General features: G+C 47.0%; 1 protein-coding gene across 1 annotated transcript in view; it reads right to left on the reverse strand.

Moving 5' to 3' along the window:
• Positions 1 to 490: 490 nt before the first annotated feature.
• Positions 491 to 11903, reverse strand: part of LOC311116502 (MAGUK p55 subfamily member 3-like) — a gene marked incomplete at both ends in the record, with an annotated part of 12459 nt that continues 1046 nt past the window's right edge. Inside the window, 11 exons of the mRNA XM_084191590.1 lie at positions 491 to 670; positions 1007 to 1135; positions 1489 to 1597; positions 1709 to 1802; positions 1938 to 2018; positions 2492 to 2653; positions 3799 to 3864; positions 5176 to 5217; positions 8721 to 8741; positions 10085 to 10149; positions 10986 to 11182. Coding sequence (XP_084047716.1) covers positions 491 to 670; positions 1007 to 1135; positions 1489 to 1597; positions 1709 to 1802; positions 1938 to 2018; positions 2492 to 2653; positions 3799 to 3864; positions 5176 to 5217; positions 8721 to 8741; positions 10085 to 10149; positions 10986 to 11182 — 1146 coding nt within the window. The remainder of the gene's footprint in view (positions 671 to 1006; positions 1136 to 1488; positions 1598 to 1708; positions 1803 to 1937; positions 2019 to 2491; positions 2654 to 3798; positions 3865 to 5175; positions 5218 to 8720; positions 8742 to 10084; positions 10150 to 10985; positions 11183 to 11903) is intronic.

The following is an 11903-nucleotide window of genomic DNA, read 5'->3' on the forward strand; positions in this document are numbered from 1 at the left end:
CTGGCTGACTGACTGACTGGCTGACTGACTGGCTGACTCTCTGACTGACTGACTGACTGACTGGCTGGCTGACTGGCTGACTGGCTGACGTAAATAATAAAAAAAAAACTTGAATAAATATATGAAAAACATATTAATTTGAACAATGGATTGCATGTACTGTATATGTGTGTGTGTGTGGAGTCAGCCAGGTTTTTAGCCAGGACAACAGTCTTTCCCTCTGAACATCCCAAACACAGATATGTTCCAAAGGGTTTGCCGCATGCCCTTCTCCCCTAGTGCCAGTGTGGCTGGCCCAGCATCAGGTATCAGGCCAGGGTTTGGGGCAGTATCCTCCACACCCCACAGGCTGGCCCATGGAGCCACGGGGAAGGGGTCCAGGAGATCAGGAAAGGGTTGAAGGGGAGGGGGTAGGGTAGGGGTCCTGCTGGAGGAAGGGCTGGGGGGCTGTGATCCCCCCTCTGGAGGGTGGTGGTTGGGGAGAGGGGGGTTAGTTCCGGACCCAACAGAGGGGCACCCAGAAGGTCTCACGCTCCAGCCGCTCCAGAATGCCTCGTAGTTCTGTGCAGGCGCTGGCTGAGTCCTCCTTGATTAGGACCCGGTCGACCAGGTGGCCGTACTGCTGGTCCATCTGCTGCGCCGACTGACGCATTTCCTGCAGGTCCTCATCCTGACAGGGACAGACCGACAGACAGGGGAGAGTCATTCAGACAGACAGACAGAGGAGAATCAGACAGACAGACAGACAGACAGACAGACAGATTGACATGAAAATGAGGAAGAAGCAGGAAGAGTGAGTGAGGATATAAAGGTGTAATCAGAAAGGGAAGGTAGAGAGAACACCCGAGGAGGGAGAGAGACAGAGGAGAAAAGAGGAAAGGAGAAAGAATGCCACGCTAAATAAAAGATTGAGAAACAGAAAAAAGGTTAAATAACTCATTGATACATTCACATGAGCACATTTCAGACTCGGCTCACTGTAATAAAAAGAGACAGCAGGTCTCACCGTCACTCGCCCATGGTCTCCCCCTGCTGGTGAGGTGGCAGCACTACGACGGCATCTGCTCTCCGGGACGCGCGGCTTGACGAAGATGACATAGGGTTTGAACTCAGATGTCCGCAGTGTCTTCAGAGCCTGAGGGGCCAGGACACAGTCAGACACAATTTCACACTCACAGTCTGACACAATATCACACAGTCTGCTCTGATTGTCACACAGAGTACACCGGGTTTAGAGAACAGATACTATCAGAGAAATGTCCTCTTGAGATGTCAGAGATACTACGGATAACTGCGACACAAGCTAATATGGCAGCCTGCCTGACTGAAACAGAAATTACTCTCACCAAGAGACCACAGGAGAAACATCAGGGGCCGTCACAGAATAGGGTGTGACACAGATTCCATGTGATAGCCGTGGTTATATTGTACAGTGCATTATGACAGAATGGGATTTGCTTCACTGCAGAGGATGTGCCTTGGCCCTACCTCTGGCTGAACGTCCACTAGGCACATCTTGTTCTTGGCCTGTACAGAGCGGATGGCCTCTATACTGGTACCATACTGGTTCTCCTTGTACTCCCCATGCTCTATGAACCTGGACACACAGGACACAACTAAGCACAAAACAGACAAAACAAAGCAGAGTACTATAGAGATGGACATTATGGCCCTACAGATCAGCCATATAGTATCAAAGAGAACTCACTTGTTGCTCAGAGCGTCTGCATCAAACGCCTGTTTGGTGACAAAGTGGTACTCCACCCCCTCCTTCTCATGAGGCTTCTTGGGCCTGGTGGTATCTGGAGACACGAGTGATAGTGGAAATTGGGAAAGCTGTGATTGTTTTACTGGCGTAGCAGTTCTTTACTAGGGTGTTAGAGGGTATCGCCATCAGTGTAGAAAGAAGAGGGTGAGGTTTAGAAGGTGTAACTCACGTGGTACGGCCACAGCATAGCGATGTGGGTTCTCTGCTATCACCTTCTGTTTCAGCTCATTGATACGAGCTCCAAGGGAACCTTTGTGTGAGTGAGAGTGAGAGAGAGAATGAGAGAGAAAGAAAGAAAGAAAGTGAGAGAGAGAGAGACAGAAAAAGAGAACGAGAGAGAGTAGAGAGAGGGAGTGGCACAGAGTTATTTAAACAGAATTATCAGGGACAAATAATCAATATTTGCTGAAAATAAATCTGCATCAACATCAAGTTAAGTCCACTGATTAGTTACTGGATGTGCCATTTGTTGTGCACTTTGATTTATTAACTTATCAGAAACATAAATAGCATTAGACATACAAGTACCATAGATAAGACTTCAAAGGCCCACACAACTAAGTTGGTCATCAGAATATGAGCTATCTGGAGATCAGGCTGTTGTGACAAGGCCACCACACAACTAGAGGAAGTTGCTGTTTGTAGTATTGACCACTAGATGGCAGTATCATCACAGTAGAATGACTCCACACTGCCATTGTCATTCTGAACCTGTTGTCTTACCTATCAGGACCACCAGGCGGGGTCTCTCATTGGGCCTGTGCTGGTAGCGGGTCACCTCCTCGTAGGTAGCGAAGTCTGGGTCGGTGGGGTCGGGAGTGGCCCCTCCTCCGAGGGATCCTGACCGGTCCTTTCGGCTCAGACGGAAACTCCTCCTCAGACCGGCTACGGCAGGACAGGCAGGTGGGAGGGGCAGGGAGAGAAAGGTGAGGCAGGGAGGCACAGGGTCAAAAGGTCATATATGATCATCCACTTAAGGGATTTGATACACTGTCTAAAACATGCTCATTCTACATAATTACAACTGTATTCTCTAAGGCATTTTAGATAGCGCTTGTAGTTGTTCTAAATTGGCAATTAGTGTTGCTGACAAACATTTAAAATGTACAATACCAGTGTCATGTCATATCAGGACATCATATAAGGTTATCATGCAAATCAAACACCAACATAACCATAACATTATTATTTGTTGGATTATTAGAAGTTGGTTATAGAATAACAAAGAAAGTGCAACCCTCAATAATCATGCATTAAAACCCCAGTGAACCATGTGACCATTAAAATACTAGCGGTAAGCTGTGATCCGTCATTAGTCAGTGAGTGATACTATAGGTTTGACAGCCTGACCCGTGCTTATCTCCAAGGTAAATGGGCTGCCAGCAGCATTGTGAGATATTGGCTGAATCTGCTCATTTACAATTGTGTCCAACAAATATCAACCACATGCAGCTAATATCTGACAAGGGGTTTGGCAACTCCACTTTCACAGTGAGAAATAAGCTCTGGGACTGAGAGTGAAGCAAACAGACTTCTGCTATTACTATCAAGCTCATGCCTCTCCTTTCTCTTTTTAAAGGAGACTTGGCTTCACTCAATGAACAACAAATAATACTACAGTAATGATAATGGAGAGAGCTTCTTGCCATGCCAAGGTAAATTAGCATTCATAGAATTGGAAGAACAATGGTCTCATTTGTAACACATGTAACAGTGTACAGTACAAAGGAGGCATGCTGCTTGACACAGGGCTACAGGAGTGGACCAGGAGGGATAGGGCAGCCTAACTCTGGAGATCACAGTGTAGTGGGAGTGACACACACACACGCACGTGCACACACACACACACACACACACACAAACACACACACACACACACACACACACACACACACACACACACACGCACACACGCACACACGCACACACGCACACACGCACACACGCACAGTGTCTCCAGGCCCAAGGGTGCCCATCCCCCCTGCCAGCGCACAGTGGGAATACCTGAGGGAACAAGCCGGTAACAGTACCTGAATAAAATTCCCAGGAAAACACCTGGCCACAGGAGGGCGCCACTGCTTTACACTTAGGAGAGACTATAACTGGCGTTAGAGCGTCACACAACCCAGCCTCGCGCCTCAGTCTCCACACAGGGTGAAACAAGCAGCAAAACGTGCCTGGTTGGTTGAGTGTGCAATGCGTCCAACGCAGCAGGGCCCTCGTGGGGGTGAGGGTAGGAGGGGTGCACCAGCCATAGCAGCAGCAGAGGCAGAGGCAAGAGGGGAGTCTCAGGAGGATCCAAACACTACTTAGTTTGCAGCAGGGCAAGGGTGCTGGGTTTAATCTCCAAATATAAGGAGTAATGTCAGTATTCTGTGTCATTACGAAGGTGGCAGTGGCACCCAAATGAGGTGTAGAATAATACAGTTGGTCTTCTTGCCATGGGAGGGCTGTTTTTTATTTATTTTTTAACTGTCAGCTGTGTTCAGATCCCTCCATGTGCTCTGTCTTTCATTCCAACTGTTTCTGGGGTATGGGGGGGGAGGGGCCTCAAGTTCATGTAGGGGTGAAGGAGTCGAGGGGAGGCCAGTGGAAGGAGGGGAGGCCAGTGGGAGGAGGGGAGGCCAGTGGGAGGAGGGGAGGCCAGTGGGAGGAGGGGAGGCCAGTGGGAGGGTAGCAGGGGGCTGAGGATTACGGGAAAAGCTTTATGTTGTCGTGCCAATGCAATTTCAGTCTGGATGCAAACTGTATTACCACAGTCGGTAGCTTGAGGGTTAAATCCAATTGATAACGCTCATTAGCAAGTAGTAACATTTTTGAATGCCCTGAAATGACTGCTACTCTGGTGTCTGGGGAACTGATAATGATCCTAAGATGTGTTAATACTCTAACAGAGAGGCATAGCAGCCATGTCTCAATATCTACTGGAGATAAAACAGTTTCAAGTCTGGTATTCGCTCTCTATCGCACCCTCTTCAGCACTTTTCTCATTACACTAATTATGTAATGAGACCAATTTGTTATCGACACCTGAAAGAGTGAGAAACTAAACTCCCCTCTTTCGCCCTCCCTCTCTCATATTTAGCTGGAAAAACTGGTGCTGGAACTCACGTTCTCTCCTTTAATACCAGTCTTCCCTATCAAATGAACTAGGGTCAGTTCCGTCTCCTCTCAGCATTGTCTCTCCCCACCACCTCTCTCTCCACCTCTCTCCTCCCTTCTTCATCACTTCCCACACGGACCCCCCAACCCCAGCCAGTCCCACCCTCAGGACATCCATACATTCCCCAACCCAAAGCTGCATTTCAGTTAGCCAGCAGCACACAGCAAGGTCCTGGCAGACACACAGACATCAGACAGCAATAGAGGTCTAGGTGGCAGATGGAGGAAGACGTGCAGACTCTCACCTATGTACTGTCCATTGAAATAGCCCTCACAGTCACAGTCCTCTGTAGGGAGGCAAGCAGGGAGAAGAGGGGGGCGGGGGATGAGCAGAGGGTAAGTAACCTGGAGGAAGGATCAGAGGGGTGGGGAGGGGGGGGGTACAGAGGGGAGGGGGGGCTGCGGGCTCTGAAGCAGGGCAGGCAGGGTCAGGCAGGTTGGCGGTGGGCAGAGGTGTGGGCACAGGGTAGGACACTAAGCCAGCAGGTCAGGATAGGGAGGTTGCAGCATGACCTCAGCCGGAGCCCGCAGCCACTGTGGCAGCCATGATGGGAGAGGTTTGACAGACACCACACAGACATACCAAGCACTTCTGCTCTGAGAGTACAGGGGCACTTCTGGAGGCACTCGACTGGAAAAGGGAACTGGGCCTCCCTGGCCCACACACATTGCTTTGTGAAATGGACAGCTCACAAAGCTATGGTAGCTAGCATACAAAAACGTGTGCAATTCACAACTCTAGAACTGCTGAATTCAATATTAAACTAAGCAAAAAACAAGATCAATTTCAATATCTGATTCTCTGAAACTATGGATATGCAACAAAAGTGCAGACGATGGTATATTCACAACTCAGAGATACCGATTAGAAAATTGCTGACAGAGAAAAATTGGGCAAGTAGAAAAGAGGACAGCAGAGAAGGGAGAGGAAGAAAGAGAAATCCCTTGCAAGGAGAAGAACAGGTAGCCAAGACACAGTAGAGGAGTGAGGAGACGAAGAGGATAACAAACTGCAGTAGACAGAAGAAGATGAACTACAGAGGAGAATAATAAAATAATAGAAGCTGATGATGATGATGGAGAGGGTGGGTCCTTGCTATATTTGCTTGGCTGTGCTTTACAGTCTGTAGGCCTGCCATAGCATTACACACATACAGTGGGGAAAAAAAGTATTTAGTCAGCCACCAATTGTGCAAGTTCTCCCACTTAAAAAAATGAGAGAGGCCTGTGATTTTCATCATAGGTACACGTCAACTATGACAGACAAAATGAGAAAAAGACATCCAGAAAATCACATCGCAAATTATGGTGGAAAATAAGTATTTGGTCAATAACAAAAGTTTCTCAATACTTTGTTATATACCCTTTGTTGGCAATGACACAGGTCAAACGTTTTCTGTAAGTCTTCACAAGGTTTTCACACACTGTTGCTGGTATTTTGGCCCATTCCTCCATGCAGATCTCCTCTAGAGCAGTGATGTTTTGGGGCTGTCGCTGGGCAACACGGACTTTCAACTCCCTCCAAAGATTTTCTATGGGGTTGAGATCTGGAGACTGGCTAGGCCACTCCAGGACCTTGAAATGCTTCTTACGAAGCCACTCCTTCGTTGCCCGGGCGGTGTGTTTGGGATCATTGTCATGCTGAAAGACCCAGCCACGTTTCATCTTCAATGCTCTTGCTGATGGAAGGAGGTTTTCACTCAAAATCTCACGATACATGGCCCCATTCATTCTTTCCTTTACACGGATCAGTCGTCCTGGTCCCTTTGCAGAAAAACAGCCCCAAAGCATGATGTTTCCACCCCCATGCTTCACAGTAGGTATGGTGTTCTTTGGATGCAACTCAGCATTCTTTGTCCTCCAAACACGACGATTTGAGTTTTTACCAAAAGGTTCTATTTTGGTTTCATCTGACCATATGACATTCTCCCAATCCTCTTCTGGATCATCCAAATGCACTCTAGCAAACTTCAGACGGGCCTGGACATGTACTGGCTTAAGCAGGTGGACACGTCTGCACTGCAGGATTTGAGTCCCTGGCGGCGTAGTGTGTTACTGATGGTAGGCTTTGTTACTTTGGTCCCAGCTCTCTGCAGGTCATTCACTAGGTCCCCCCGTGTGGTTCTGGGATTTTTGCTCACCGTTCTTGTGATCATTTTGACCCCACGGGGTGAGATCTTGCGTGGAGCCCCAGATCGAGGGAGATTATCAGTGGTCTTGTATGTCTTCCATTTCCTAATAATTGCTCCCACAGTTGATTTCTTCAAACCAAGCTGCTTACCTATTGCAGATTCAGTCTTCCCAGCCTGGTGCAGGTCTACAATTTTGTTTCTGGTGTTCTTTGACAGCTCTTTGGTCTTGGCCATAGTGGAGTTTGGAGTGTGACTGTTTGAGGTTGTGGACAGGTGTCTTTTATACTGATAACAAGTTCAAACAGGTGCCATTAATACAGGTAACGAGTGGAGGACAGAGGAGCCTCTTAAAGAAGAAGTTACAGGTCTGTGAGAGCCAGAAATCTTGCTTGTTTGTAGGTGACCAAATACTTATTTTCCACCATAATTTGCAAATAAATTCATTAAAAATCCTACAATGTGATTTTCTGGAAAAAAAACGTGTACCTATGATGAAAATTACAGGCCTCTCTCATCTTTTTAAGTGGGAGAAGTTGCACAATTGGTGGCTGACTAAATACTTTTTTCCCCCACTGTACAAGAAGGTATGGGCTCTCGAAGTATGGGCTCTTTCAGCATTGCCATAATATGCTTTATGTAATGTTCTTATAAGGTAGGGTGGGTGCTGGTCCACGACTTAGAAAGTGAATACCTTATGAAGGTTGGGGCGCACACCAGAACATTTTGAGTTAAGATGCTTAAAATAATCTTGAAAAGTACGATTTTTTGGAGTGTGTCCAGTTTGTTATTAGAATGCATGCATGTACTCACACACACACACACACACACACACACACACACACACACACACACACACACACACACACACACACACACACACACACACACACACACACACACTGCAATTGGGGTGAATCTCTATTCTGGTCTCGTAGGCTGCCTACAGTGGGGGAGGATTTAAGCTGGAAGCAGAGCAGTACAGGACCCATGGGATCTCATCTACCCCCGCAGCACAGGGACACACACATACACACACAGACACACACACACACACAGACACACACACAGACACAGACACAGACACAAATCCACATGCACAAACCAAAAGAAAGAGAGAGGGCTGAGAGCTTTGATGCCTCTACTATAATACCTTCTAGCAGGATCCTGCAAGCAGACAGTAAGCGTCCTCTCATAGTCATACCAAGGAGTTACAAAACACAGAACTCAAATTGTCAAATGGAAGTTATGAGTACATTTTAGCAGACGCTCTTATCCAGAGCAATTTGGATTAAGTGCCTTGCTCAAGGGCACATCAACAGATTTTTCACCTAGTAGGCTCGGGGATTAGAACCAGCGACCTTTCGGTTACTGGCACAACGCTCTTAACCACTAAGCTACCTGCCGCCCCAAGAGTAATAGAGTATAAACTGTCACCACATGTCCATGTATCTGATTATGCCTGATTGTGGATGGTTATTAGTATTCTCTGCATGTCCATGTCCTGTCTAATCTCTGACGGTGGCAATAAAACTTGTGGCACACTGCCCTCATTCCCTGATCACGGTGATGTGTGAGTGAGGGAGAGAGACTGAGAGAGAGAGAGAGAGAGAGAGAGAAGAGAGAGAGGATTGCAGACATCTCTGTACCAGTATACCCACCTTTGTCACATCCCTGGTCATCTGAGGTAAGCAGTGAGGGAAAGGAGGATGATGAGAAATCTTTGACAAACAGTTACACAAAAACCCCAACGGGCAACGGGTATTGGTGTTATCTCCTCTCTCAAATTCTTTGTCTGATATTCACACACTTTAAAATATCATTTTTCTAGCAGGCAAGTTGATGGAGAATGAGAGAAAAATGAGTGAGAGAGAGAGAGAGAGAGAGAGAGAGAGAGATGGGAATTATAGATTTTAAAATGCACAAACTGTCTCAGTCTCAGTCTCTGTTCTGTGACGTCATCGCGGGGTCGAGCCTCTGACCCACATTAAAAAGGCAACCTCAGGAGCTTCACAAGTGGCATGGGCATTAATCAAATAGAGAGGGAAAGAGAGAGAGAAAGAGAGAGAGGTAGAGAGAGAGAGGTAGGGAGATTGAGAGAAGGAGAGAAGAAGAGAGTCCACACAGACATAGGTCTCCATGGTGTAGTCGGGCTAGCTGACATATTGCTAAGCTCTTGTTGTCTCCCTGGGGCTCAGACCTAATCGGATCGCCTGCGGATTATGGACTACGAAGCGCCACGCTCGCATTAAACACTCACCTGGCCACTTCTATTCAGACATACCCAATAATATTACCCCACAACACAGAGCAGGGGATAGACAGAGTGGACAAAATGGACATCGTTACACACTCATCCTGTTAATTGGTTCTAGTCTGTTGTCTGTCTCTCACTACAGAGATACACTGTGTGCTCACCGGCCAGATGGACCAGACATGAAAGAGATTAATTCATATATATGTGATCCCTCCCTCTCTTCTCCCCCCTCCCAAAGCCCTCTCTCGCTCTTTTTTCTATTTGTCCCTCCCTCTCTCTCTCTCGTCCCTTTTCAAAACACATCCTCATGACAGCAGAGAATAAACAGTGAAAAGTAAGACTCCAGATGACGCCAATTACCAGCAAAAAAGGTAAATAAACGTCAACATAAACACATCTAGCTATCTAATATGAACCATCACTGACAAAGAAGTTATACTTCAAAAGATATCCTTGAGCGTCAGTTTGATATTGGGTACAACAGCGAACATGTATCTGTATATCTGTACACTCTTAGAAAAAGGGTTCCAAAAGAGTTCTTCGGCTGTCCGCATAGGAGAACCCTTTTTGGTTCCAGGTAGAACCCTTTTTGGTTCCAGGTAGAACCCTTCTGGGTTCCATGTAGAACCCTCTGTAGAAATGGTTCTTCATGGAACCCAAAAGGGTTCTACCTGGAACCAAAAGGGTTCTACCTGCAACCATAAAGGGTTCTTCAAAGGGCGAAGAACCCTTTAAGGTTCTAGATAGTATATTTTTGTGGAAACTTACAGGTAGGATTTTTAGGGGATTTAGGGTTCGGAAGTGTGCTCATTTTGATCCGGTAGGCCAGCCGTCTGAGAAAATGAGAAAGAGAGAAGAAAGAGAGAAGAGAGAAGAGAGAGAGAGAGAGGGGGGGGGGGGGGGGAGAGACCATGGCAGTGTCAGAGAGATAAACAGAGATAGGAGGAAGAGAGGCAGTGAAGGAGGGAGGCAAAGAGATTGAAAGAGAAGATTAGAACATGAGAGAGACAGGATATAACACTGACCCCTGCCTCATATGTGTTATCAGTGAAAGGAGCAAAGCCAGTATGAGAGATTAAACCCATGGCTTGGCTGAGGTTCCCTTTCTGTATTTCAGCCACCATGATTAATCCAACACAGTGTACGTGTTTGAGTGTGTGTGTGTCCGCAATGAGGCTGCCCTGGTATCGCTCCTCCTGCTTAGCTAAGATGAATACAGAGTGGGCAGTGTGTTGGGGTTGGGGCTTGGGTGTGTTTATACCCCCACTGCAGAGCACCCCCAGACATTTACATATTCAACCTATTGAGGGATTATGACTGACATAATTGAGTGTTCCCATTCAAGCCTATGTTGAGACCCATGTGTTAAGATCCATGCTGCTCTGATACTTGATTTAAAAACACATTTGACCCCTCAAAGTGGAGCACATGAATATGGGACAGATAGAGACAGCTCTATGGCGATGTCTGCACTGTTTTGAAAGCAATTCAGTCCACATACTGTACATAATATAAGAGTCATACAGTATATGCATAATATAATACAGTACATATAGTATCATACTGGTTTAGGAAACTACTAGGCTTGATCTGGTCCTTTTCATATTTAGACTCTTATTTGAGCTATGAGCTAACACCTGTCCATGGACCTCTCTGCCTATAGTCTCACCTCTCCTGGAAGAGTTTGGAGGGGATGAGTCCAGCACGGAGGTTGCTGTCGCCCACCCGTTTGGCCTGCCACCAGGTGGGGTCATCCTGGGTTACCACCTGCAGGATGTCACCTCGCTTGAAGGGAAGTCCTGCCTCCTGACAGGGCGTGGCCTTGTCATCAGCAGGAATGTAGTCAAACAGGGCCCTCATGTAGACCTGAAAGACCACACACACACACGACTGTTAAACCATCTCAGAAATACATATGGTATGTATGGAAGATAATTGACTCATCACCTCAAACAGAGAAAGGGAAAGTGATGCTTTTGCAAATAGACTGTTCGTCGGGAGGTTCATGAAATGGGTTTCCATGGCCGAGCAGCCACACATAAGCCTAAGATCACCATGCACAATGCCAAGCGTCGGCTGGAGTGGTGTAAAACTCGCCGCCATTGGACTCTGGAGCAGTGGAAACGCGTTCTTTGGAGTGATGAATCACGCTTCACAATCTGGCAGTCCGATGGACCAATCTGGGTTTGGCGGATGCCAGGAGAATGCTACATGCCCCAATGCATAGTGCCAACTGTAAAGTTTGGTGGAGGAGGAATAATGGTCTGGGGCTGTTTTTCATGGTTCGGGCTAGGCCCCTTAGTTCCAGTGTAGGGAAATCTTAACGCTATAGCATACAATGACATTCTAGACGATTCTGTTCTTCCAACTTTGTGGCAACAGTTTGGGGAAGGCCCTTTCCTGTTTAAGCATGATAATGCCCCATGCAAAAAGTAAGTTCCTTACAGAAATGGTTTGTCGAGATTGGTGTGAAAGAACTTGACTGGCCTGCACAGAGCACTGACCTCAACCCCATCAAACACCTTTACGATGAATTGGAACGCCGACTGCGAGCCAGGCCTAATCGCCCAAAATCAGTGCCGAACTC

This window comes from Coregonus lavaretus, assembly GCF_964263955.1.
Source record: "Coregonus lavaretus genome assembly, contig: HAP1_SCAFFOLD_8220, whole genome shotgun sequence".
In the NCBI taxonomy this organism is placed as follows: Eukaryota; Metazoa; Chordata; class Actinopteri; order Salmoniformes; family Salmonidae; genus Coregonus; species Coregonus lavaretus.